This window comes from Oryx dammah, unplaced genomic scaffold (genome assembly GCF_014754425.2).
Source record: "Oryx dammah isolate SB20612 unplaced genomic scaffold, SCBI_Odam_1.1 HiC_scaffold_27, whole genome shotgun sequence".
Taxonomy (NCBI): Eukaryota; Metazoa; Chordata; class Mammalia; order Artiodactyla; family Bovidae; genus Oryx; species Oryx dammah.
Window position 1 is genome coordinate 49,488,207 of NW_024070211.1, and position 27,090 is coordinate 49,515,296.

The following is a 27,090-nucleotide window of genomic DNA, read 5'->3' on the forward strand; positions in this document are numbered from 1 at the left end:
AAGCAGCCTCTAACCGCACCGCCACCTCTCGAAAACCCACCAGTCCTAGAAGCCAACTTTTCTCCAAAGGGGAGGAGAGGAAAAGGCGTGTGGTGCATGGAGCTCTGCATAGCCGTTCGCTGTCTCTTCCCCAGCCGTCCGAAAGCAGACGAGAGGGGCTTGAGAATAGAGCCCTCGATCCGCACACCTCACGCCCGCCCCGACCTGCTGCACGCTCTGCCCCTGAGACGGCCCAGCTCGGCGACCACGGGCCACGGCCGAAACCTGCCCGCCCGCGTCCCTCCCGGGCCTGCGGCGCCCGCCCGCACCGCCACCCGCCGCCCGAGGCTACGTCGTCTGCCCCTCCCTATCCCCGCGGGTGGCAGGTTCAGGCCCCGGGTTCGAGTCTGCGCCCTTGCAGCTGCCACCGCCGCCGTCGCCGCCAGGGGGAGAAAGTCTCCGTCGGGAAGCGTGGTGTTGCTTCCTGGGTGTGAAGGTGCTTTCGAACTGTAGGTTTCTGTGCCTTTCCCCCTGGCTTTTGAAGAGCAGAGAGGAAGATGGAGACCGAGTCCGGGGCGGTGAGTACGGCGGTCAGGGCCCAGAGGGCTAGCGGGGAGAAGGAGCAACGTGGACTCGGTCTGTGAGGGGCTGGAAGGACGAGTCTAGAGCTCGCTATTTTGTCAGCAAGAACCGTGGACAGGGCGCCCCATCGACCGCCATGAAGAGCGGCCTGCCTGCAGGCCCTGTCAGCTTGTGTAGTGGGGTCAGGCAGGTGCGATGCCGGGCCTGGACTGGTGTAGACCTGCTGGGAGGTTGCGGGAAGCGTGGGTAACCAGGTCCTGTGCACCAGGCTGGGTTCAGGCTAGAGAACCAGCTTTCCCGCCGACAGTAGGTTCGGCTGCGTCTTTGACGCTCACTCCAGCCAGACTCAGCCTAGCCACCCTCATGAGGAGTTGACCAGGTGGCCATCCCCTCCTCTTCCCGACCGGTCAGCGGAAACCAGAAGTCCTGAGAGACCTGGTGGGGGGGGGCGAGTGTGGGTTATATGGGGCACCTGGGCACAGGTTGGACCTGGACACTCGCGCCCAAGCCAGTCTGGGCCGGGTGGGGGAGGGGTGGGAGACCGAGTAGGCCCGAAGGGCTGCGGCAACGTGCCGTCGCGCCCCACCCCCACGTGCCGTCGCGCCCCACCCCGTGCCCGCCGGCAGCCAATCAGCGAGTGCCACGCGATGCCCGCGGGGCCCTGCTACGCACGAGGCCGGCGTCTGGGTCTGTGCCGTTGAGGATTCCCGCCACTGCTTCTGGCGGGTTTGCGGGACAAAATTTCTCGCTGGCTAGCCTTCTTTTCCCTCCCGCACTTTGGTGGGGAGGGGGTGGATCCTCGAATCGGTGGTCCAGTTCACGATGACTTGAGAGAACCTGAGGAAGTTGTTGCTGCGGCCATTTCCTCCAGCACCTCAGCTTGCTGGCCTCGGAGGGGAAGGAGCGCCGAGTCCTTGACTGCGACGGTTAGCCCGTCTTTTTCCTCTTCTCTTCATTGGCAGAGTAGATGATAAATTTCGAGGTTAATTCTCCAGGGGAGGAGGCAGTGGGGGCACATTATTTTGGAGGAAATTTTAAATAAACTTTTTAGTACTGGAAGTTTTACTAAGCTAAGGACCCTTACTGCTTGCCCCAAAACAGCACCTAGCTAGGTGCTTTTCATACATTTGCAAAATTTTGCTGGCGGAATTTGAGGCATTCTGAATTAACTCAATAAATCGCTAACTCTCTCTAAGGAACTTAAAGATTGCCTCTACCTGAGCTTTGTTACTGCCAAGATTAAAATATTTTCTAGGGTTTTATTCATGTTGTAGTCTTCAGCCCACAACCTAAGGTTGGTGAATCGTGAGCAAGAAGAAATTATTTATTCTTTATTCAACAAATGTTTATTGAACATCTGCTATATATGGTCTTAGATACTGTGGTGAACAAAACAAGCAAAGCCCTTTTTTTGAACATTACAATATAGTGGAGAGAGATGACAAACGTAATATAAATTACATAGTGTGTTGGAAAGTGATTAGTGGTAAGGAGAAAAAAGTTGGAACCCACAGTAGAATAGGAACCTTAAAAATTGAAGAATGATGTGAATAGCATGTACAAAGTTCGTGTTTTTTCCTTCCTCTGTGTTGAGGATTTCTTAAGATTGGAAATAAAGCACTTTATTCTCTTCCATTCATGTCATTTTTCTCTCATAAAAATAAAACCAGTGGAGTTTTATTTAAATAAATTTGAAAGCAAGAGTTCACCCATTGAGTTATTTTGTTTTAAAGAAGAGAATTTTATGAATTTTTTTTAAATTTTGCACATAAGTAATTTCTGCATTCTCTAAACAAATAGGCAGATAGAGTAGACTGTATCTGCCAGAGCTGTTCAGTTATCTCTAGCAATACAAATCCACAGTTGAAAAGTAAAACATCCCAGAATCATCCAGTCTGGCACTATGTCTTACAGGTGACTGAAGTTATAAATTAACTTTCAAATGCCCTGAGAAGATGCTATTAAGATTGGTTTCCCAGTTTTAACTGGCAGCTACAACAGAGCAATTATTAAATATGATGACTTTGTGGTTTAAGAGATATTTTTATGAACTCCCTTACTAGGGAGCGTTTTTCCTTCTTGAGACTAGATGGACAATAGACCCCAAAAGCCTATAGCCTGCTAGTCACCACTGGCCTAGATATTTCTCTGTACATCTTGCAGAGATTAATTTTTAGGGATTATGGCTTATTGGCCAGTAAAGTGAAAGGAGAGCAGTGTGAAAAAGAACAACTCCATTATCTAAGTGGGAAATTCATTTTCATGAGTTTGTTTTTCAGAGAATTTAAGTCGTGAACTTCAAGCTTTTTGAAGCACTCTTTTAGTGTCTCAGAAGTCTCTTTAGTGTTCTTACAAGGAAAATAGCAAGTTCTTATATTTGTTTCTCTTTAAAATTCTATTCCCAAGTCTTGTTTTTTTCCCAGTGTACCTTAAGAGTCTATCTACTGTCTTGTTATTGTGCGAAGGCATATATGTTAGTTGTTACTGTTTTTATAGTCGCTAAGTCATGTCCCAACAGTTTGCAACCTTGTGGACTGTGGACCACCAAGCTCTCCTGTCCATGGTATTTTTCAGGCAAGAATACTGGCATGGGTTGCCATTTTCTTCTCCATTACTTGTTAATATGTATTTATTAAAATCTGAATTAGATCCACTGACTTAGAATTGTGAATATATGAATATGAGCTCAGTTCTTTAACATAAAGTAAAAATTAATATTAAAAACTTTAGTATAAAGTCAAAATCAGATCACTTTTCAAATTGCCAAGTGCATTTAAAAATTTGACTTTAGAGTTGAAAAGCAGTGAACTTAAATGTCAGAATGTATTTACTTGTCAATGCCCTTTAGCCAAAGACCACCACAGATACACCTATAGTTTAAGTTGGCTCTTCTGAATTACAGCAAGGAAGAATATGGGGCCTCTCAACTAGAGGATGTTAGAACTTATTATAGGATTTAGGCTTGTATTAGCACTTTTTAGAGTGGGTTTAAAGAAGATTTTACTCTGAAATGCATGTTGTTAGAAAGTGGGAGTAGTTCTATAATTGTGCTGAGTGCTAAGTTGCTTCAGTCATGTCTGACTCTTTGCAACCCTATGGACTGTAGCCTGCCAGGCTTCTCTGTCCATGGGTTTCTCCTGGCAAGAATACTGGAGTGGGTTGCCATTTCCTTTTCCAGGGGTTCTTTCCCACCCAGGGATCGAACCGGCGTCTCTTAAGTCTCCTGCATTGGCAGGCAAGTTCTTTACCACTAGTGCTATGTTAATTCTTATTTAGGAGACAAGAAAGAGATTGAAGCTAAAGTTTTGTGATTGATAAAGAAGGAGCAGTCAGTCTTGTTCAGGCAGGATAAAAAGATATTTGGTCATTCTTGTGGTTTGGGCAGTGCTTTTATTTCTGTCAGCCTGCAGGTATGATTATGGAGTGGTCTTGTTTTTATCTTCACCCATCACAATAACACTACCCTGATAGCTCAGTTGGTAAAGAATCTGCCTGCAGTGCAGGAGACCCCAGTTCCATTCCTGGGTTGGGAAGATCCCCTGGAGCAGGGATAGGCTACTCACTCCAGTATTCTTGGCCTTCCCTTGTGGCTCAGCTGGTAAAGAATCCTCCTGCAATGTGGGAGACCTGGGTTTGATCCCTGGATTGGAAAGATCCCCTGGAGAAGGGAAAGGCTACTCACTCCAGTATTCTGGCCTGGAGAATTCCATGGACTGTATAGTCCATGGGGTGGCAGAGAGTCAGACACAACTGAGCGACTTTCACTTTATTTCATCACAATAACAGTAGCCTTGCTCATTGTTGGTGTTAACAGGAGAACATCACAGCCTACCTGTGAGGTCCCAGATACCTCTTACAACACCAGGGCCTAGTTGTTGTACCAGGCCAGCTCCTAACTGTCCAGGGCTACTTTTCTCTTTCCTAAACTTCTTTTTGAGTTTAATATTCCTTCTTAATACTTAAAATATTTAAATTGTACATGTGATAGTAATTAATATATGTATGTTTAAATGATACATTTAAGATTTAAGATCTTTGTAGAGGAGTAGATTCTGTATTTCTTTTATTTTTCTTGCCTTCAAAAGTTATTAGCTCTATAAACTTCATAATAGCATAAAATTAAAGTCTAAAATACTACATTTTGTCAGTATACTTACCTTTTTGAAGGATAAATGCTTTTATCTTGCGTTAAAACTTATACCCAATACTAAGAGTTTAAAAGAATTTTATTTTACAGCAAACATCAAATCAGACACAAACAGATTCATTATCTCCATCTCCTAATCCTGTGTCACCTGTGCCTTTGAATAACCCAACGAGTGCCCCAAGATATGGAACAGTGATCCCTAATCGCATCTTTGTAGGAGGAATTGACTTTAAGGTACCTAATAATGTATGCAATATAGTGAATTATTTTTTGTATTAGAAGTATTTTGTTATATTTCTCAGAAATGGTTTATTTGTGCAACTATAAAAATAATAATGTATTTAATATTTTCATAATGATTAGTAGGGTTCAGATTGTCTTATAGTAGAGTGCATATAATTGTCTAATTTCACATATGAGGCAATTGAGGCTCATTGATGTATCTATAGTCACCTAACTACTTAAAGACAAAGTGAAAACTAGAATCGTAGTTTTCTGACTGATAGCTCCACATTCTTTATTTTACTATATCACACTAATTATAATTTTTTTACATAGTAATCCAATAGCCCAAACAATGAGTGATTAAAATTTTCAAAAATTGACTCAAGGAAAAAGAAAACAAAAAACAACAGTTTTATGAAGTCCTGTTTCTTTATCGCAACTTTTATTTTCAATTCCTAAGCAACTTCTTAGACTTTTATTTTGCAAATTGCTTCTGTCACCGAATTTACAATTTGGTTACCAGAAAAGGCCTGTGTCCTAGTCAGAATAAAGCATCTTAACAGTAATATGTTTAAATAATCAGCCATTTCACTCTTTCAGAGAGGCATAGTTTTGTGAGATGTTTTGCAGCACCCCCATGTGGGAGGCAGTTGTAAACACCTACGAGAAAGGCAGGCATTGATAATTTAAGTGGAACGTTCTTTCTTCCAAGGGAATATATAGAAGGATTTCCAGGCTTCCATATTACATATTGGAAATTTCAGGGAGAGTTGTCTTAAAAAAAAAATCCTTGTGCAATTAGGGTATAGTATTTATCACTCACTGTTTTCCAACAATCAGTGTCTCACAATTTGGATCGAATTGCTTCTTTCCTGCTCAAGATGAATGTTACAATGTGTTTATCAAAATTATGAGTCTTAAGCAAGTGTGTGATTGGTTCACTAATAATAAATTAAGGAAAATAATTTCTTATGAAATGCTTGCTTTTAAAAAGATTTCCTGTTTCTATGGAAAATATTAATAACTGACCATAAATATTCAAGTTAAATATTCTTATTCAGAATTTATATTATATTAACTTAGCATATTTTTAAATAAATCATCAGTAAATATAACAGTTTGTATGGCTAGGTTAAGTGTAGGGTAGGGTTTTTTTCTTTTTTGACGTATAGTTGGTTTACAATGTTGTTTTAGTTTCTACTCTACAGCAGAGTGATCCAGCTATAGGTATGCATATATCCCCTCTTTAAGATTTCTTTCCCATTTAGGTCACCACAGCATTGAGTAGAGTTCCCTGTGCTATACGGTGGGTTCTCATTAGTTTAGTGTCGGTTTTTATCAAAGCCTGTCAGCTACAATATAAACTTTGGGGGCCATTACAATACAGTCTTAGCTTTAAATTAATTGGTAAGGTTCTCCCTATTATAGTTACACCTTACCCAAAACCATAGATAATTTCCATCAAGGAAGTAGTTTAACACAGTAGCAAGCAGTCTCAAACTTCATAAAATTCTTCTTTTTAGACCCCTAGAATCCATCCCTTTTAATATTTGATTATCTTGATTTTCTGTCTCCTTTTTAACAGAGATGGAGATGCAAAATTGAGCTAGTGATGAATGGTTTAATTAATTTGTTTGCAAGCCTCTAATAGAAATCTTTGATGTTGATTCCATTTTGTGTTTATTGAAATGAGACTGTTATACCTAGATTAACTCAGTATTTGCCATCATCCAATTTAGCAAGCTTTAGGTTACCAACTAAAAATTTATTTTTTTTTAACTAATGCTAAGAGTTGGATGTGACTGAGCGACTTCACTTTCACTTTCATTCATTGGAGAAGGAAATGGCAACCCACTCCACTGTTCTTGCCTGGAGAATCCCAGGGACAGGGAGCCTGGTGGACTGCCATCTATAGGGTAGCACAGAGTCGGACACGACTGAAGCAACTTAGAAGCAGCAGTGAGGTACCTGTGGAACTCAAGAGGTATTGCTCTACCATTAGGCATGTCTTTTCCTAGATACATACGTAAAGAAAAATTTTTTCTATGAATATTTAAAGTTTTTCTTGTGGGCAAACACAGTTGAACCAGAAAATGAAATTGCAATGAATTTAGAGTGAATGCTCTAGGGAAAGGTGATGTGGGTCTATTATGAGATTATTTTAATTGCCAGATATGCCAAACCATCTTTGTAGACATCTTATACATGATAGTCTAGTTATGACTCAATATTTTTTGTGTATCATCATAATGTCTGTATGTATATTGAGTACAGATAAAACGTCTAAAAACTTTAAGTTTTGTGGCCTCTCTGTTGTTACCACCAATTTAGTTCAGGTACTTTTGTAAATGTATTTCCTTTCTAAGACCTTAACTTTCCTGATGACTGTGCTGATTAAAATAGAGTAATTGTTTGACAGAAAACAGCAAAATTCTGTAAAGCAATTATCCTTCAATTAAAAATAAATTTTAAAATAAAAATAGAGTGACTGGTGGAGGCCAGCATAACCTAGTTCCACTGCCATGACTGGAGGCCTCTCTGAATCACAAGAACCAATAATAATATGCCCTTAGTGTAGTTATAGGCATGTCTAGTACAATTTTATCAAAAAATAGCTAACTAGAGAACAACTTTATTTGTAGTTTCAGAAAACTCAGCTTAAAATATTTTATTGCTATGTAATAATTTAACAACATAGTATTAACAACTCTGCATAAAGCAAAGTATTAATATTGATTTTAAAAACCTAATGATTTCATTTACTGTTTTTATGATGACAGGCATCCTTATATCCATATTGTTATTTGTGTTGCCTTTTCTGTCTCCAAAACAAGCAGAAGTTATTTCATCTTTTATCAATTAAAATGTTTTTTGTGTTTTTTCTTTTTATACCATTAGACAAATGAAAATGATTTAAGAAAATTTTTTTCCCAGTATGGGTCTGTAAAAGAAGTGAAGATTGTAAATGACAGAGCTGGAGTTTCCAAAGGGTTAGTATCACTATAGGTAGTACACAGAATTAACAATTGTGTTTTTATTGGATTGCTACATTTTGTATTCTACCTTTGGTTCCTTTTTTTTTTTTTTTTAAGAAGTTGTAGTGGGTTTGGCTGTTTTGTTGTTTTTTTTGGTGGGGGGCCATTGGTTGTGTTTTGAATTTTTTTGGCTTCAACTGGTTCTTCATTTTTGTGCCTGAGCTTTCTCTAGTTGCAGCAAGCAGGGGCTCTAGGGTGCACAGGCTTCAGTAGTTGTGGTGCATGGGCTTAGTTGCTTGACCACATGTGGAATCTTCCCAGACCAGGGATGGAACCAATGTCCCCTGAATTGGCAGGCGTATTCTTTACCACCAGACCACCAGGGAAGTCCTGATTCCATTTTTAAAAAGAGAGTTTCATGGCTTCTGTCTCCTACCTTTTGATCTTCATGTGTGGGGGAGTGGGGCATGGGTATTTTAGAGGAAAGGGGACGCTATAATATTCCTTAATTTGTTGTAAAGTTATTCTTGCAAAGGCTGAGGGACCATTCATTGTAAGCACTTAATGTTGGGTAGCTGATGTCCAGTAACCAAGGAACCAGAAGCTAAAGGAATCTGATAATTTTGGAATTGTATACCTGCTTTAGACTAGCGAAAACTTAATTTGGAAAAGGCTGACACAAAAGAATGTCTGTAGGTTGTGCCTCAGAGACCTAACCAGGGGACTAATCTAAGAAATATAATCTTAGCGAGAATGATTTTTAATTGCCAAATCAAGGAGAATGAAAATTAAAGAAGAAAGCACTAGGATTTGGCTAGTAATGTCTGGTGACATTAGAGCTGTTTTAGTGAATTGGTATATACAAAAGCCAAATATCAGAGAAGAAAAAGATAGTTTACATAGTGTACTTACTTGAGAAGTTGGATTGCAAAGTTAAAGAAATCGATGAATGATTATTTTCTTGAAAAAGAGTCAATATATACATATTCATAGGCATAAAAGAAGGGACCAATAAAATGGATAAAATATTAGTGGGAAACTACATGTAAATATGACAGGTGGACACTTCAAAAGAGATGAGATTCTGCAGATGATTAACAGATATAAACATATAAACAAATCCTGCATATAAACAAGAGACTTCTGAGTCTGACAAAAAATAATATAATGAAGTGAAATTATACCACTTGTATTTGGCTTAATGGAATTTGTAATATCCATTTTTAAATCATTGAAAAAAACACATAGCAGTGTAGACTGTATTTTATGCCTTTTCCACTGGGTGGTATATGTGTTCTACTAAAAAAAAGTGTAAAAATACTTCTTTAGCCCTTGTTTAATACATGAGCAAATAAAGAAATTCCTTTGTTGAAAAAGGAAATTCATATACAATACAGTATAGATTGAAGAAAATAGTAAATGTTTATTAATTACATGATACATAATTACTTATTAGTAATTATGAATCGTCACTTCCCTGGTGGTTTAGACAGTAAAGAATCTGCTTGCAATTCAGAAGACCTGGGTTTGATCCCTAGGTTGAATCAATCCCCTGGAGAAGGGAACAGCTACACACTCCAGTAATCTTGCCTGGAGAATTCCATGGACAAAAGAGCCTGGTAGGCTACAGTCCACGGGGTCGCAAAGAGTCGGACACGACTGAGGAACTTAACATACATACACAATTTGAGGAAAATAAAGTTGAGCATTACTCAAGAGAGTTTCCTAACGTTATCAAAATAGAGATTAAATTTGGGAGGGGATATACTTTTTATTTCTTTCATCCCTTTTTATCTACCTATTTTGTCTTTTTTGGACAAGGCATATATTGTGTAATTCAGCTGTTAAAGAATCTACGTGCAATGCCAGAGACCCTGGTTCAGTTTCTGGGTGAGGAAGATATCCTGGAGAAGGGATAGATACCCACTTCAGTATTCTTGGGCTTCCCTGGTGGCTCAGCTGGTAAAGAATACACCTGCAGTATGGGAGACCTGGGTTCGATTCCTGGATTGGGAGGATCCCCTGGAGAAGGGAATGGCTACCCACTCTGATATTCTGGCCCAGAGAATTCCGTGGACTGTAAAGTCTGTGGGTGTCGCAAAGAGTCGGACACAGCTGAGCAACTTTCACTTCGCTTATACTGTGTATTTGTATCTTGATCATATGATTTATATTCTGAAGATAACAATTATATACGAAAAGCAGATATAAAACCTGGGTTGTATTGTATTTTTAATTTATTTTGTTTGGGAAATATACTAATAGTTACATTCTCAGTTAATATATGCTAATAATAGTAAATAATATGTGTACTCATTTACCAAGATAAAATATTTTATCATGTTCAATTTTTAATTTTTTAAAGATTTTTTTTCTACTTTGATTTCTATTTAAAGCAAACTTATGTCATTTTAAAAGAAAGTTACTGCTCTGGGCTGAAATTTATTGCACCTTAATTTGTAAACCAGAACACAAATCTCTCATGTTTTCCTGCCTTGCATACGGCTCTGGTTTGATACTTTTTTAAGATCCCTGGGTTGTTATTTTTTTTTTTTAGGCCTCTTCCTCTAAGAGGATAACTGTTAAGCTGTGAACAATTCTCCTCTTAAGTTTTGCATACTGGTACACCATAGAAAAATGTTCACTCCTACTGTGGCCCATTCTAAAAATATATATATTTAATCTTAGTATAATATCAATGTCATGTTCTAATATAATAATTAATGGATTTATTTAGGTATGGCTTCGTCACTTTTGAAACACAAGAAGATGCACAAAAAATTTTACAAGAGGTAAGATATTTTGGTGTATTTAACTTCATTTTTGGAACTTTTTACTTTGGTGTATTTAACTTCATTTTTGGAACTTCTTTCTTTGAAACTAATCCTTTAATGCAGTGGTCCCCAACCTTTTGGGCACCAGAGACTAGTTTGGTGGCAACAGTTGTTCCACAGACTTGGGGTGTATGGTTTTGGGATGTTACATTTATCGTGCACTTTATTATTACATCAGCTCCACCTCAGATCATCAGGCATTAGATCCCAGAAGTTGGGGACCCCTGCTTTAAGGTATTTAATAGTAGGGTTCCAGTACAGTAACTGATTGCTAAAAAAAATTTATTTTCTTCGTATCTTGAGATCAACATTGGTCTCAAAAATAATAATTAAAAATTAAAGAGAAATTTATCTACAGAAAAACAAATGCCAAATAATTCCATGTTTGGCTGTGAAATTATAATTTTTCACTTTATTTTCTTAAACTGAGAATTTAGGGATGTGTCTTTTCTGATGTGTTAATAGCACTTTGAATTCCTAAAAAACACTATGAATGTAGATTCCTAAAATGAGATTATCTGAGGTTATTTCCCTCCTATGAAAAACTTATAAGCTAAGAACATTCATAGAAAAAATACCTAAAGCCTGCAGTTCAGTATTAATAACTCTTAAGTTTGGCACGTGTAGTGTTTAATTTTTTAGGGAAAAATTTTATATTAAGTCATATGCAGTCAGTTCTCATTATTTGTAGTGATGGTGTTCTATAAAATCGTCATAAACACTGAATTAGCAAATATTGAAGTGTGCTGCACCTAGAAAATACAGGGTTAGTTTCTCACAAACTTCTGTTTACAGTATTTTCATCAACCAATCAATATATAACTTTGTTTTATGTATGCTTCTGTTTAAAGATTACATGTAACATTTTTGATTCATTAACATTGAACTCATGATCAACAGCACTATAACCCATGCATGAATTAACCCAGCTAACACATATTTTCTCTGCTAAAACACATGACAGTCTTTTTGCACTTGGGAACACTAGCCAACACTTCAACACTACACTTCAGAGCCATCTTAAGTAGCAAAAATACTAACATAAGGCACAAAAATGTGAAAAACACGACAATAAATAGAACATGAAAAGGACATTTGTTTACAGTATAAAAGCTGAAAAAAGAAAACAAAATGTTTCCCTGTTTAACCTCAGCTGGGACCACATGTGTAACACAACTCAAATTGCCAAATGAGGAATTACGGTCAGAACATTAGAACCAGGATTCACACCCAAATCTAGGTCAGAACATTAGAACCAGGATTCACACCCAAATCTATTTTAATCAAAGGCTTTGCGCTTTCCACTATGCCTTGCTGTTTTCAAGGTGTGATAATTAAGTAATGTACTTTTTCTAATTTTAGGCTGAAAAACTTAATTACAAGGATAAGAAACTGAACATTGGCCCGGCAATAAGAAAGCAACAAGTAGGGATCCCTCGTATGTATTGAGAACTAATATATTTTTCAATATTTTTGCATGGTTCTTTTTTGAAATACAAGACTATTAATAGAACTTCATTAAAGTATCAGGTTTCTTTGATTTAATAAAGTTATTTTAGAGAAGTTGGTAGTCAAATGAATATTTCTTACCACAAATTAAATACATTAACTTGTAGGATGAAGGAGGCCAAGGAAAATGTATATAAATAATAATGTTTAACTATATTCTAAATAGTTAAATCTTTAAAGGAAAAATTGTATGGTTAAAATATAGTTTAAAATTATGAAAGAAATTAGAAGTAATTAATTACTATTTTAAAGTTTTTCTGATAGAGTAATTTAAAATTAGAATACAATTACTGAAGGTAAAAATGTAAAATCAGAAACTCTGGTTGTATGGTATATACTGTAACCCAACCACATGTATCATAATTATCAGAAGAAACAACCCCTAAAGCTTTAGGAATTGGCTAAGTGCCTTCCTCAAATTTCCAGAATACTTTAAACACTTATTCTTTTTTCTCACTCTTCCTGTTTATTAAATTAGGCATCTTTATGGTTACCTTTTAACCTGTAGTATTAAAATCTCTAACAGAATCTTTGGCTAGAAGGAGAAACTTTGCATAAAATTTTTAACTAGTGTCCTCGTGTCTACTTGGATGTTCAAAACATGTAGTTACTATACATCTGTTAACAAATTAATAGATTGTACTCATTTGGACTGTTCTGCTTTTGACTTAGAAGTTAACAGAGAACAAGTTTAATTTTGACCTCAGTTCAGGTCAGGTCAGTTCAGTCGCTCAGTCGTGTCCGACTCTTCGCGACCCCATGAATCGCAGCACGCCAGGCCTCCCTGTCCATCACCAGCTCCCGGAGTTTACTCAGACTCAGGTCCATCGAGTCCGTGATGCCATCCAGCCATCTCATCCTCGGTCGTCCCTTTCTCCTCCTGCCCCCAATCCCTCCCAGCATCAGAGTCTTTTCCAATGAGTCAGCTCTTCGCATGAGGTAGCCAAAGTACTGGAGCTTCAGCTTTAGCATCATTCCTTTCAAAGAAATCCCAGGGTTGATCTCCTTCAGAATGGACTGGTTGGATCTCCTTGCAGTCCAATGGACTCTCAAGAGTCTTCTCCAACAACACCACAGTTCAAACGCATCAATTCTTTGGCGCTCAGCCTTCTTCACAGTCCAACTCTCACATCCATACATGACCACAGGAAAAACCATAGCCTTGACTAGACGGACCTTAGTCGGCAAAGTAATGTCTCTGCTTTTGAATATACTATCTAGGTTGGTCATAACTTTCCTTCCAAGGAGTAAGCGTCTTTTAATTTCATGGCTGCAGTCACCATCTGCAGTGATTTTGGAGCCCCAAAAAATAAAGTCTGACACTGTTTCTACTGTTTCCCCATCTATTTCCCATGAAGTGATGGGACCAGATGCCATGATCTTCGTTTTCTGAATGTTGAGCTTTAAGCCAACTTTTTCACTTTCATCAAGAGGCTTTTGAGTTCCTCTTCACTTTCTGCCATAAGGGTGGTGTCATCTCCATATCTGAGGTTATTGATACTTCTCCTGGCAATCTTGATTCCAGCTTGTGATTCTTCCAGTCCAGCGTTTCTCATGATGTACTCTGCATATAAGTTAAATAAGCAGGGTGACAATATACAGCCTTGACGTACTTCTTTTCCTATTTGGAACCATTCTGTTGTTCCATGTCCAGTTCTATCTGTTGCTTCCTGACCTGCATACAGATTTCTCAAGAGGCAGGTCAGGTGGTCTGGTATTCCCATCTCTTTCAGAATTTTCCGCAGTTGATTGTGATCCACAGTCAAAGGCTTTGGCATAGTCAATAAAGCAGAAATAGGTGTTTTTCTGGAACTCTCTTGCTTTTCAGTGATCCAGCGGATGTTGGCAATTTGATCTCTGGTTCCTCTGCCTTTTCTAAAACCAGCTTGAACATCAGGGAGTTCACGGTTCACGTATTGCTGAAGTCTGGCTTGGAGAATTTTGAGCATTACTTTACTAGCATGTGAGATGAGTGCAATTGTGCGGTAGTTTGAGCATTCTTTGGCATTGCCTTTCTTTGGAATTGGAATGAAAACTGACCTTTTCCATTCCTGTGGCCACTGCTGAGTTGTAAGTTGATACTCCAAAATGAAATGCACTAAGTATGCCAGAATGCTGAATATTTTCAGACTACTGCTGTTAGTTGTTAAGAGTTAAGCTATAAGCTATAGCATGTAATAACAATTCTTAATCCATTATCACCATCAGTGTGATAAAACAACTGGGAGTGTTCATAAAAGCCTGTTGTTTTTAACAACCCACAGGTTGCTAAAAACAGAACGTAAATCAGTACTATCCTGAATGCTTTCAAACAGACAAATTGTTACTTAAGAACTGTTTAGCATAAAGGTCAACGTTACGGGTTTTCATTTATTTCATTTAATCTTTACAGCAACCTGTGAGGTATTGTTAGTGCTATTTTGTAAATAGAAAATACAGCTTATAAAGGCAAAGTCATTGTTTTAGAAACTAGGCATGTACAAGGGATTATTACCTTTTTTTTCAAATCTGTCACCTATTTTCCATCTCCGTTACCAACATTCTAGTCCCAGCTACCCACTCTGCTTGCCTTAATTACTTGGAAAGCCTCCTAACTGATCTTTCTGAATCCAGTTTTGCTATCAGTACTTTACCACCCATCACACACAAGGCAGCCAGAGTGATCTTTCAAACATGCACATCTTATCATGTTATTCTCTGCTTATTTTGAGCTATTCTTATCTTTTCCATGCTTTAATCATTTAGCCATCCTTCATTCCAGAACATAACCATATTTCTGATGCACTGTTTTCTTCACCTACAGTGATCTTTGCCATCCCATTCATTCTTTAAAACTCAGCCCAAATATCAATTTCCTCACAAATACTAGACATATACAATATATAGTGTTCAGCATTGTACCCTGTACTGCTGCTGCTGCTGCTAAGTCGCTTCAGTCGTGTCCAACTCTGTGAGACCCCATAGATGGGAGCCCGCTAGGCTCCTCCGTCCCTGGGATTCTCCAGGCAAGAACACTGGAGTGGGTTGCCATTTCCTTTTCCAATGCATGAAAGTGAAAAGTGAAAGTGAAGTTGTTCAGTCATGTCCGACTCTTCACCAACCCCATGGACTGTAGCCTACCAGGCGCCTCCGTCCATGGGATTTTCCAGGCAAGAGTACTGGAGAGGGTTGCCATTTCCTTCTCTGGTACCCTATACTACCCAATATAATAACCTGTATTACTTATACTGCCTTTTGTGTTTATCAAAATTATAATTAATTGTGTAATTAGCTAATGACTGTCTTCCTTGCCAGACCCTAACCTCTGTGAAGATAGAGACCATGGCGTGCTCAATTTTTTTCTTGTTTCTTTTTGGCTGTATCACTAAGGCCTGGTCCAATGCGTTGTAATAATAATCACTCAAAATTTCTTTATTTAACACCTATGAAACCTTAAAGGTGATCTTTGGAGGGAATTCCATGGACCTTCCGAATTGCATGCAAAATTTTGTTTGAATATATATATTTTTGTGAAAAGGGTCTTTGGCTTTCATCAGATTCTCAAAAGAATAAGAACCACTAAAATATGCTATAATAATACTAGATGAAATGTCGTGAAAATATAAAAGCCGAGTAGTAGTGCTACTTAGAGTAGAAGGCTAGTGCTGCTGTCAGTGTGGTTTGCAGCCACCAATAGTTAACTTGGGCTCTATAAAAATACACTTTCTCAGGCCCCATCCCAGGTCTCTTGAATCAAAAATCTCTTGAAATGGGGACCTGGAGTTTGTATTTTAACAAGCTGTCTAGCTTGTTATAATGAATTTTAAATTTTGAGACATACTAGTATAGTGGAAGGAGGATTGCCACCTCAGTAATTTATGTAACCTATTAGTCAAGGACTTAAATCTGACTTGCCATATGAAATTTTTAAAGTCTTCTAACAAAAAGGACTTTTTTTATTTTGTGGGGAGGAGTATATATAACTTGACCTGGGAAAAGAAATGAGGACCCAAAATTAGCAACATGAAGGTCTGTGGTCATGTTTGCAACAACAGCAGTTGTAGCAAAGGGAGACTAGAGAGTAAAACACAGTCATAGCATAAGTGAGTGCTTGCTGATAGTAGATTCTAAGAATTTTTAAGGTAGATCAAGTATTTTGTCCAGTTTCACTGCCTCCATCTTCTTTGGGCTTTTACAAATAGATGGTCTCACTGAGATCTTAGGGACTTTGCTACAGTGTCAGTAGTCTTCAGGTAACTCTAAATTATATGTAGTTTATATTTGTAAAAATAAGTACTTTGCTGATAATCTCAATTGTGAAGTTCTCTATTTCATTATACTACTTTAAAACCAGAATTGATTAATTTTTATTATTCCTTATTAAACTTGTTTCTTTTTATTTACCGTAAGCTACAAAAGCTCTAAGGGTAGTAAGTTCGAAAATAAATGCTTCAAAGATACTCTAACATATGGGATGTTTAAAGAATTTTTAATACTCAGTTTTTACTATAGCTATATTAGTGTAAAGATAAACATTTTTCAGTGTTCAAAAATTACATTTTTAAATGTTGAACTGAAGGTTTCAATTATTACTATTTCCTTTTTGTTTTAGGTTCCAGTATAATGCCAGCAGCTGGAACAATGTATCTAACAACTTCAACTGGATATCCTTACACTTATCATAATGGTGTTGCTTATTTTCATACTCCAGAGGTAACTTCTGTCCCACCACCTTGGCCTGTAAGTAATTTCATTTTAAAAGGGTTTCCATCTGTTGCTATTAAATTTTTATTTCTGAAATATTTAAGGCACAGACAAATATAAATAATAAAGTGACAGGCATGTAACTACCACTCATTTTTTTTTCATCAGTCTCTATTTAAGGATGTTTTTCTGTACTCTGTTCTTTAGTTGGCAAGATTTTGTTGTTGTTCAGTCATTTAGTTGTGTCTGACTCTTTGCGACCCCATGAACTGCAGCAGGTCCGTCTTTCACTGTCTCCCAGAGTTTGCTCAAACTCATGTCCATTGAATCTGTAGTGGCATTCAGCCATATCATTTTCTGTTGCCTCATTCTCTTCCTGCCCTCAATTTTTCCCAGCACCAGGGTCTTTTCCAGTAAGTCGGCTCTTCCCATCTGGTGGTCAGAGGATTGGAGTTTCAGCATTAGTCCTTCCAGTGAATATTCAAGGTTGATTTCCTTTAGGATGGACTGGTTTGATGTCCTTCTTGTCCAAGGGTCTTGTGAAGAGTCTTCTCCAGCACTGCAATTCAAAAGTATCAGTTCTTCAGTGCTCAGGCTTCTTTATACTCCAGCTCGCACATCCTTACACGACTACTGGAAAAACCATAGCTTTGACAAACAGACCTTAGTTGGCAAAGTGATGTCTCTGTGTTTTAATATGCTGTCTAAGTTTGTCATAGCCTTGCTGTCTAGATTTGTCATAGCCTTCCTTCCAAGGAGCAAGTGCCTTTAAATTTCATGACTGCAATCACCATTCACAGTGATTTTGGAGCCCGAGAAAGTAAAATGTGTCAGTGCTTCCACTTTTTCCCCCTTCTGTTAGCCATGATGTTATGGAACTGGATGCCATGATCTTAGTTTTTTGAAGGTTGAGTTTTAAACCAGCTTTTTCACTCTCTTATTTCACCCTCATCAAGAGGTTCTTTAGTTCCTCTTTGCTTTCTGCCATTAGAGTGGTATCATCTGCATATATGAGGATGTTGGTATTTCTTTCAGCAGTCCTGATTCCAACTTGTGATTCATCCAGCATGGTATACTCTGCATATAAGTTAAATAAGCTGGGTGACAATATACAGCCTTGACGTACTCCTTTCCCAATTTTGAACCAGTCCGTATTTCCATGTCTGGTTCTAACTGTTGTTTCTTGACCCCCATACAGGTTTCTTAGGAGATGGGTAAGGTGGTCTGGTATTCTCATCTCTTTAAGAATTTTCCACAGTTTATTGTGGAAACAAACAAACATCCACAGAAGTACATGTTTTTCTGAAATTCCCTTCCTTTCTCCATGATCCAACAAATGTTGGCAATTTCACCTCTGTTTCCCCTGCCTTTTCTAAACCCAGCTTGTACATCTGGAAATTCTCGGTTCATAGTGTTGAGGCCTAACTTGAAGGATTTTGAACATATCCTTACTAGCATGTGAAATGAATATAATTGTATGGTAGTTTGAACATTCTTTGGCACTGCCCTTCTTTGGGATTGGAATGAAAACAGATATTTTCCAACCCTGTGGCCACTGCTGAGTTTTCCAAATTTGCTGGCATATTCAGTGCAGCACTTTAACACCATCATCTTTTAGGATTTGAAATAGCTCAACTGGAATTCCATCACCTCCACTAGCTTTGTTTGCAATGATACTTCCTAAGGCCCACTTGATTTCACACTCCAGGACATCTGGCTCTAGGTGAGTGACCACAGCATCATGGTTACCCTGGTCATGAAGACCTTTTTCATATAGTTCTTCTGTGTATTCTTGCTATCTCTTCTTAATCTCTTCTGCTTGTATTAGGTCCTCATCATTTCTGTCCTTTATCATACCCATACTTGCATGAAATGTTCCTTTGATATCTCCAGATTTCTTGAAGAGATCGCTAGTCTTTCCCATTCTATTGTTTCTCTCTACTTCTTTGCATTGTTCATTGAAGAAGGCCTTTTTATCTCTCCTTATTATTCTCTGGAAATCTGCATTCACTGGAGTATATCTTTAACTTTCTCCTTTGCCTTTCTCTTTTTTTCTTTTCTCAGCTATTTGTAAGGCCTCTTCAGATAACAGTTTTGCCTTCTTGCATTTCTGTTTCTTTGGGATGGTTTTGGTCACCAGATGATAAATATGCTTTCTAGGTTTGTCATAGCTTTTCTTCCAAGGATCAGGCATTTTTTTAATTAATGGCCGAAGTCATCATCCACAGTGATGTTGTAGCCCAAGAAAATCAAGTCTGGCCCAGTTTCCATTGTTTCTCATCTATTTGCCTTGAAGTAATGAGACCAGATGCCATGATCTTAGTTTTTTGAATGTTGAGTTTTAAGCCAGGATTTCAGTCTCCTCTTCCACTTAGTTCCTCTTTGCTTTCTGCGATAAGAGTGGTGTCATCTGCATATCTGAGGTTATTGATATTTCCCCTAGCAATCTTGATTCCAGTTTGTGCATCATCCAGCCAAGTATTTTGCATGTTGTACTGCATATGTTAGATAAGAAGGGTGATAATATACAGCCTTGATGTACTCCTTTCCCAATTTGGAACCAGTCTGTCCCATGTCCAGTTCTAACCATTGCTTCTTGTCCTGCATATAGGTTTCTCAGGAGGCAAGTAAGGTGGTCTGCTATTCCCATCTCTTTAAGAATTTTCCACAGTTACGATCCACACAGTCAAAGGCTTTAGCGTAGTCAGTGAAGCAGAAGTAGATGTTTTTCTGGAATTCTCGCTTTTTTTATGTTTCAGTGGATATTGGCAGTTTGGTGTCTGATTCCTCTGCATTTTCTAAATCCAGTTTGTACATCTGGAAGTTCTCAGTTCACATCCTGTTGAAGCCTAGCTTGAAGGATTTTGACCATTACCTTGCTAGCTTGTGAAGTGAGTACAGTTATGCAGTAGTTTAACATTCTTTGGCATTGCCCTTCTTTGGGATTGGAATGAGAACTGACCTTTTCCAGTCCTTTGGCCACTGCGGAGTTTTCCAAATTTGCTGGCATATTCAGTGCAACACTTTAACACCATCATCTTTTAGGATTTGAAGTGCCTCAGCTGGAATTCGATAACCTCCACTAGCTTTGCTTGTAGTGATACTTCCTAAGGCCCACTTGATTTCACACTCCAGGATCTCCGGCTTGAGGTGAGTGATCACACCATCGTGGTTATCTGCGTCATTAAGATCTTTTTTGTATAGTTCTTCTGTGTTTTCTTGCCAACTTTTCTTAATCTCCTCTGCTTCTGTTAGGTCCATACCATTTCTGTCCTTTATTTTTGCATAAAATGTTCCCTTGGTGTCTCTAATTTTCTTGAAGAAATCTCTAATCTTTCCTGTTCTGTTGTTTTCTTCTATTTCTTTGCATTGTTCACTTAGGAAGGCTTTCTTATCTTTGCCTGCTGTTCTTTGGAACTCTCCATTAAGATGAATATATCTTTCCTTTTCTCCTTCACTTTTCTTTTTTCTCAGCTATTTGTAAGGTCTCCTCGGACAACCATTTTGCCTTTTTGTATTTCTTTTTCTTGGGGCTCATTAGGGTGGTGTCATCTCCATGTGCTGTGCTGTGTTTAGTCTCTCAGCCATGTCCAACTTTTTGTGACCCTATGGACTGTAGCCTGCCAAGCTCCTCTGTCCATGGGTATTCTCCAAGCAAGAATACTGAATTGGTTTGCCAAGCCCTCCTCCAGGGAATCTTCCCAACCCAGGAATTGAACCCAGGTCTGCCACATTTGCAGGTGGATTCTTTACTGACTGAGCCACCAGTGAAGCCTATGAATACTGGAGTAGGCAGCTTGTCACTTCTCCAGGGGATATTCCTGACCCGAGAATCAAACCGGAGTCTCCAGCATTGCAGTCTGATGCTTTAGCAGCTGGTTATCTGCATATCTGAGGTTATTGGTATCTCTCTTGGCAGTCTTGATTCCAGCTTGTGATTCATCTAGCCCAGCATTTCACATGATGTACTCTGCATATAAGTTAAATAAGCAGGGTGACAATATGGAGCCTTGAAGTAGGCCTTTCCCAATTTTGAACTAGTCTGGTGTTCATATCTGATTCTAGCTGTTGCTTCTTAACCTGCATACAGGATTCTCAGGAGACAGGTAGTGGGGAAAATAAAATATGACAAATTCAAATAAAGTCTCCTTGCCTTGATTATCTTGTCCTCTTTTCCTCCTCAAAGGTTAACCAGAGTATCTTTCCTATCTATTTTATATGTTTATACTACACATGTAGGTATCCTTAAGAAATATATCATGTTGCTTTAGGCAGCCTTTAAATGCTATATAAATAATCTGGTTTTTCTATTCAGTATTATGTTTTTTAGATTAAACCATGTTGATCCTAGTACATCTAGTTCATCTACTTAAATTTTTTATAGTAGTCCATTGTATGAGTGTATATTCTATATTGATGGACATTTTAAGTTTTTTCTACAATCAAGACTACACTGAGGGAACTGTACTCAATATATTGTACTAACCTGTGAAGGAAATGAATCTGAAAAAAGTGTGTGTGTGTGTGTGTGCATGCACATGTGTGTGTAACTGAATCAGTTTGCTGTGCACCTGAAATTAACACAGCATTGTAAGTCAACTATACATCAACAACAAAAAATTTAATAAGATGAAATATTTTCTGTTTTTCCCCAAATATATATTTGGAGAAACATGGGCTTATCTAGGAAATATTAGCCATGGATATTAAAAAATAAAACATTAAATGTGAAAGAGAAGAAAAAAACGAAATATTTTCAATGCAGTTTTTAAATTGCATATACTAATAAACTGCTCGTGATTTTTTAAATTTAGCCTTTAAGGTCCTATTTTTATTCCAATCAATTTGTAAGACTTTAATATGGAATCAAAACTTTATTATTTTATATATAAATTTTACATGGTATCTTCATCTTTTTCACTCTTTGTAAGTTTAAAAGTTTTATAACTAATGAATTGATTTTTAAATTTTACTTCATCACTTACAGTGTTGTCCTGCTAGGGATCTGAAAACTACTCAAATTTACTTTCTGCTAGTTATTCCATGATTTTATTTTGCTTTATATTTAACTCTTTAATCCATTTGGAGCTTTCTTGGAGTATGCTTTGTGTTCATATTCCACAAATTCAGAGAATCACATGTGGAGTTTTTTTTTTTTTTCTGAACAGAAATAGTACCTGGAAATCTACATTTAACAGATCTGAGATTGACATATACATAAATGAATAAAGTTCTATAAATATAATGAATATATTCTTCATGATTATAATATATGGAGGGCTTCCCAGGTGGCACAGTGGTAAAGAATCCACTTGCCAATGCAGAAGATGTGAATTTGATCCCTAGGTTGGGAAGATCCCATGGAGTAGTAAATGTCAACCGACTCCAGTACTCTTGACTGAAAAATTCCATGGAGTTAGGAGCCTGCTGGGCTCCAGTCCATTGAGTCACAAAGAGTTAAAGTGAGAGTGTATACACACACAAACAGTAATACATTGAACATACAATAAATGCAATTATTATTTATTATAATGCACTACCCTATTTAGAAAAGTTATGTAATAGTAAATAAATAATAGAGTATAAAGTTTTTTTTAAAGGACTGTATTAACCATCTAGGTTTTGTATATATTGTGTGAGAGTTTGTTTAGGACAGTAGTCTTCAAAGTTTTTTGCTTATATATCCTCTAAAGGTTTTTTGAAAAATTAGGAATATTCTCATTCATTTAAGCTGAAATCTGAAATTTACCGAATTTTAAATAGTTTAGACATACTATATTGGGTTGGTGCTAAAGTAATTGTGGTCTTGCATTGTTGAACTTTGCTGTTTGATATTGGAATACATTTTTAAATAAATGTGGTTATGTTATACATCATTTTAATGCACATTTCTTGCTTTGTGTTTTTTTGCTAATGACTTAACTACTTGCTGTTTATTTTAGACTAGGGAAATGATGTTAGAAAACAAGCAAATTTGAGGAGTTTTCTTATTTGAGTTCAAAATAGGTCTTAAAGCAGTAGCAACAACTTGCAACATCAACAACACATTTGTCCCAGGAACTACTAATGAACATACAGTGCAGTGCTGTTTGCAGAGGAGATGAGAGCCTTGAAGATGAGGAGTGTAGTGGCCGGCCATTGGAAGTTGACAGTGACCAACTTAGAGCCAAAATCGAAGCTGATCATCTTAAACTACACAAGAAGTTGCCGAAGAACTCAGTGTCGACCATTCTATGGCCATTTGGCATTTGATGCAAACTAGAAAGGTGAAAAATATTGGGTGCCTCATGAGCTGACCAAAAAAATTTTTTAAATTGTTTTTAAGTGTCGTCCTCTCTTATTCTACACAACAACAGTGAACCATTTCTTTATTGTACTGTGACCTGCAACGAAAAGTGGATTTTATATGACAACCAGTGATGACCAGCTCAGTGGCTGGACTAAGAAGAAGCTCCAGAGCACTTCCCAAAGCCAAACATCTAATGAAAAAAGGTCATGGTTGCTGTTTGGTGGTCTGCTGTTCATCTGATCCAGTACAGCTTTTGAATCCTGGTAAAACCATTACATCTGACAAGTATGCTCAATAAATCAATGAGATGCACCAAAAACTGCAATGCCTGTAGTCAACAGAATGCACCCAGTTCTCCATGACATCACCTGACCACATGTTGCACAGCTAATGCTTCGAAAATTGATCGAATTGGGCCACGAAGTTTTGCCTCATCCACCATATTCACCTTACCTCTCCCCAATGGACTACCACTTCTTCAATCATGTCAACAATTTATTGTAGAAAAAACACTTCCACAACCAGCAGGAGGCAGAAAATATTTTCCAGGAGTTTGTCAATTCCTGAAGCACGGATTTTTATGCTACAAGAATAAACGAATTTATTTCTTGTTAGCAAAAATGTGTTGATTGTAGTGGTTCCTCTTTTGATTAATAAAGCTGTTTTGAGCCTAGCTATAATGATTTAAAATTCACAGTCTGAAACCACAGTTACTTTTCTACCAACCTAATATATTGTACAACAGATTTGCTTTAGAAATTATTTGTATGAAACTTTGTAGCTATAGATTTCATTTAAGATTGGAAAATGTCGTACGTGTAGTGATGGATGTTGACTTGACTCATTGTGATTATCATTTTATTCTTTATACATATGTATAATCATTATGTTATACATTTGAAATGTCATGTAAATTATCTTGCAGTTAGAAAAAATTGGAAAATGCCTACTGTGTAATTCAGTAATTAGCAGCAAATCTAATTAACCAGATTAGTCAATCAAATGAAACTTTAATTTCTATTAGAAAATTCTGACTTTATTTTTAAGTTCAAATGAGTGTTCAAATGACTGAATTAATATGTATCTCTGTGACCATCATGTAATTTATTTTGTTCCCTGTATTTGAAATAAGGTACTACAACTACTACTAAGTCGCTTCAGTCGTGTCCGACTCTGTGTGACCCCATAGACGGCAGCCCACGAGGCTCCCCCGTCCTTGGGATTCTCTAGGCAAGAACACTGGAGTGGGTTGCCATTTCTTTCTCCAATGCATGAAAGTGAAAAGTGAAAGTGAAGACGCTCAGTCGTGTCCGACTCTTATCGACCCCATGGACTGCAGCCCACCAGGCCCCTCCGTCCATGGGATTTTCCAGGCAAGAGTCCTGGAGTGGGATGCCATTGCCTTCTCCATTATCTCCCCCTTAATATTTCTTATACAAGCTCTTTTTGCTTTGCTCTTTTCTATTTCTCAAAAGTATTGTTTTTCTTAAATTATCTATTTGTTCGATCCTCTGTTACCGTTTACATTCCAAAACAGAGCATTATAGCAAGATCCAGAATGAGTTGAGACTGTGCCTTTCATAGTCCAGGGCAAAAGTAATTGTGAAAGGGGAATTTTGAAAAGAATTCATTGTACACAGATATATTTGCAGACAAATGAAATCAGGAAGAAGGACATATGAAATATCTGAAAATTAATACTCTTAAACGTATTCATGCTCATGTACGACTGGAAGATTTTTTCTTCCTTGGTCTAGGCCATGACATATGTATATAAGTGGAACTTTACATTTATAGACTTCACATGTATGACTAAATGTTCCCAAATATCTTTCTAAAATGTACCAGTATAGAGGTTATGTAACAGTTTATGAGAGCTTCAATTTCTCCATAATCTGCCAGTTTGTTGATTTACTAGATTCTTGCAATATTACTGACAAAAATAATTTTTGCCAGTATTATTATGAAATGGTATCTTGTTTTACTTTTCATTTGCCTAGTTAGTGGTAATATTAAATATATTTTTGTATATTTATTTGCCATTTCAGTTTCTTCTGTTGGATTCCTCTTTATGTCTTTTACCCATTTTTTTCTGTTGGGATTGTCTTCTCCTTGAGTTCATCATATGAATTCTATGGGTTGTAAATATCTTTTAGTTTGTGCCTTGTCCATTAACTTTATGATGTTTTTTGTCATATATAGTTTTTTTGTTTTAGTGTTAACAGATGTATTAATGTTTTATGGTTTTGGCTTTTAGTGTCTGTTTTTAATACTGTGTTGCTGCTTTTTATATCTAGATCTTTAATTTAGAGTTTATATATTGATTAATCCATCCTCTTCCACTTTTTTGAAATGAATCCTCTGTAAAATGCCAAGTTTCTGTGTGTGGGGCTCTTTCTGTGCTCTCTATTATGTTCTTTTGGTACACTTGCTTGCCCTGCCCAATTTTTTTTTTCAATTCCTGTTGCTTTATAAGCGGTCTTAAAATCTGATGGGGCAGTAATCTCACTCTCTGCTTCAGGAGTCCCTCATCTATCTTTAAGTCTTTGCTTTTTATACATTTCATAATTCAGCCTGTTCAGCTCTGTGAAGAGACTTTATTTTTATTAGAATTGTGTTAAATATATAGATTTACATGGGACATTTAGGCATGATACTGAATTTTCCCATTCATAAACAGTATTTAGGGTTTCCATCCATCAATAAAATTTTTCTTTCTCTGTAAAAAAAAGTTTGGCGTATCTTTTGCTTGATTTATTCTTATGTACTCTGTAGTTTTTGTTGCTTTTATTATGGTGTATTTTTTTTAATCACACTGCCTAATAGATTGTGACTGGTGTGTAATAATGCTTTGGATTTTTAAGTGTTGATATTTTATCATTAACCTTGCCAAACTGTCATATAGGCAGTCATTTAGAATTCAATATACTTCTTCAATACTTCAATATTCTTTCTTTCTCGTTTTTCCTCATCAAGTTATTGCAGTGGCAATGTCTCTTCTACATTATTTATATTTTAACACCATAATCTTGTTCTTAAAAAAGGAAGAGAGTTCAGTAATTAATCATTAAGGTTTATATGAGTATCTTCCAAAACCTACGTAGACATAGATATGTTAAAATACTCTAAAGTTTAACCAAGGTTTCTCCATCTTAGCACTGTTGACATTTGGGGTCAGATGATTGTTTCTTTTTCGCAGAAACTGTCCTGTACATTGCATGATTTTTAATGGATTCCTAGCCTCCCTGCTGCTGCTGCTAAGTCGCTTCAGTCGTATCCGACTCTCTGCGACCCCATAGACGGCTGCTCACCAGGCTCCCCCGTCCCTGGGATTCTCCAGGCAAGAACACTGGAGTGGGTTGCCATTTCCTTCTCCAATGCAGGAAAGTAAAAAGTGAAAGTGAAGTTGCTCAGTCTCGACCCCATAGACTGTAGCCCACCAGGCTCCTCCGTCCATGGGATTTTCCAAGCAAGAGTACTGGAGTGGGGTGCCATTGCCTTCTCTTCTAGCCTCCCTACATTTATGAAAACCAAAATACTACCAAATGTTTCCTAAGGGTGCAGTGTCCCACCTGGTTGAGAATTACTGACCTAAATCAATTAAGGAAGTTATTTTTTCACTCTGTTTACTAACTTTTTATCCTGAAAGGGTATTAAATTTTAACAGTGTAGTTTCTGTATCTGCTGAGAATATAATTTTTTCTCCTTTAATGTGTTAATATAATAAGTTACATTATTATTTTCAAATGTTAATCTGTAGTACAATTTTATTAGTACACAATTGGCTGAAAATTATGCAAAACCATAATACTTTTCTTCAGTTTGGGTGGACGGGTGAACAGTAAAACAAAACAGTGCAAATTAGAT

At 37.5% G+C, this 27,090-nt stretch overlaps 1 protein-coding gene across 3 annotated transcripts in view; it reads left to right on the plus strand.

Moving 5' to 3' along the window:
- The first annotated feature begins 412 nt into the window (after positions 1 to 412).
- Positions 413 to 27,090, plus strand: part of BOLL (boule homolog, RNA binding protein) — a 66,309-nt gene continuing 39,631 nt past the window's right edge. For all 3 annotated transcript variants that reach the window (XM_040228862.1, XM_040228863.1, XM_040228864.1), the window contains exons 1-6: positions 413 to 557; positions 4,799 to 4,942; positions 7,832 to 7,923; positions 10,646 to 10,700; positions 12,105 to 12,180; positions 16,843 to 16,970. In XM_040228862.1, coding sequence (XP_040084796.1) covers positions 537 to 557; positions 4,799 to 4,942; positions 7,832 to 7,923; positions 10,646 to 10,700; positions 12,105 to 12,180; positions 16,843 to 16,970 — 516 coding nt within the window. In that variant the 5' untranslated portion in view covers positions 413 to 536. The remainder of the gene's footprint in view (positions 558 to 4,798; positions 4,943 to 7,831; positions 7,924 to 10,645; positions 10,701 to 12,104; positions 12,181 to 16,842; positions 16,971 to 27,090) is intronic.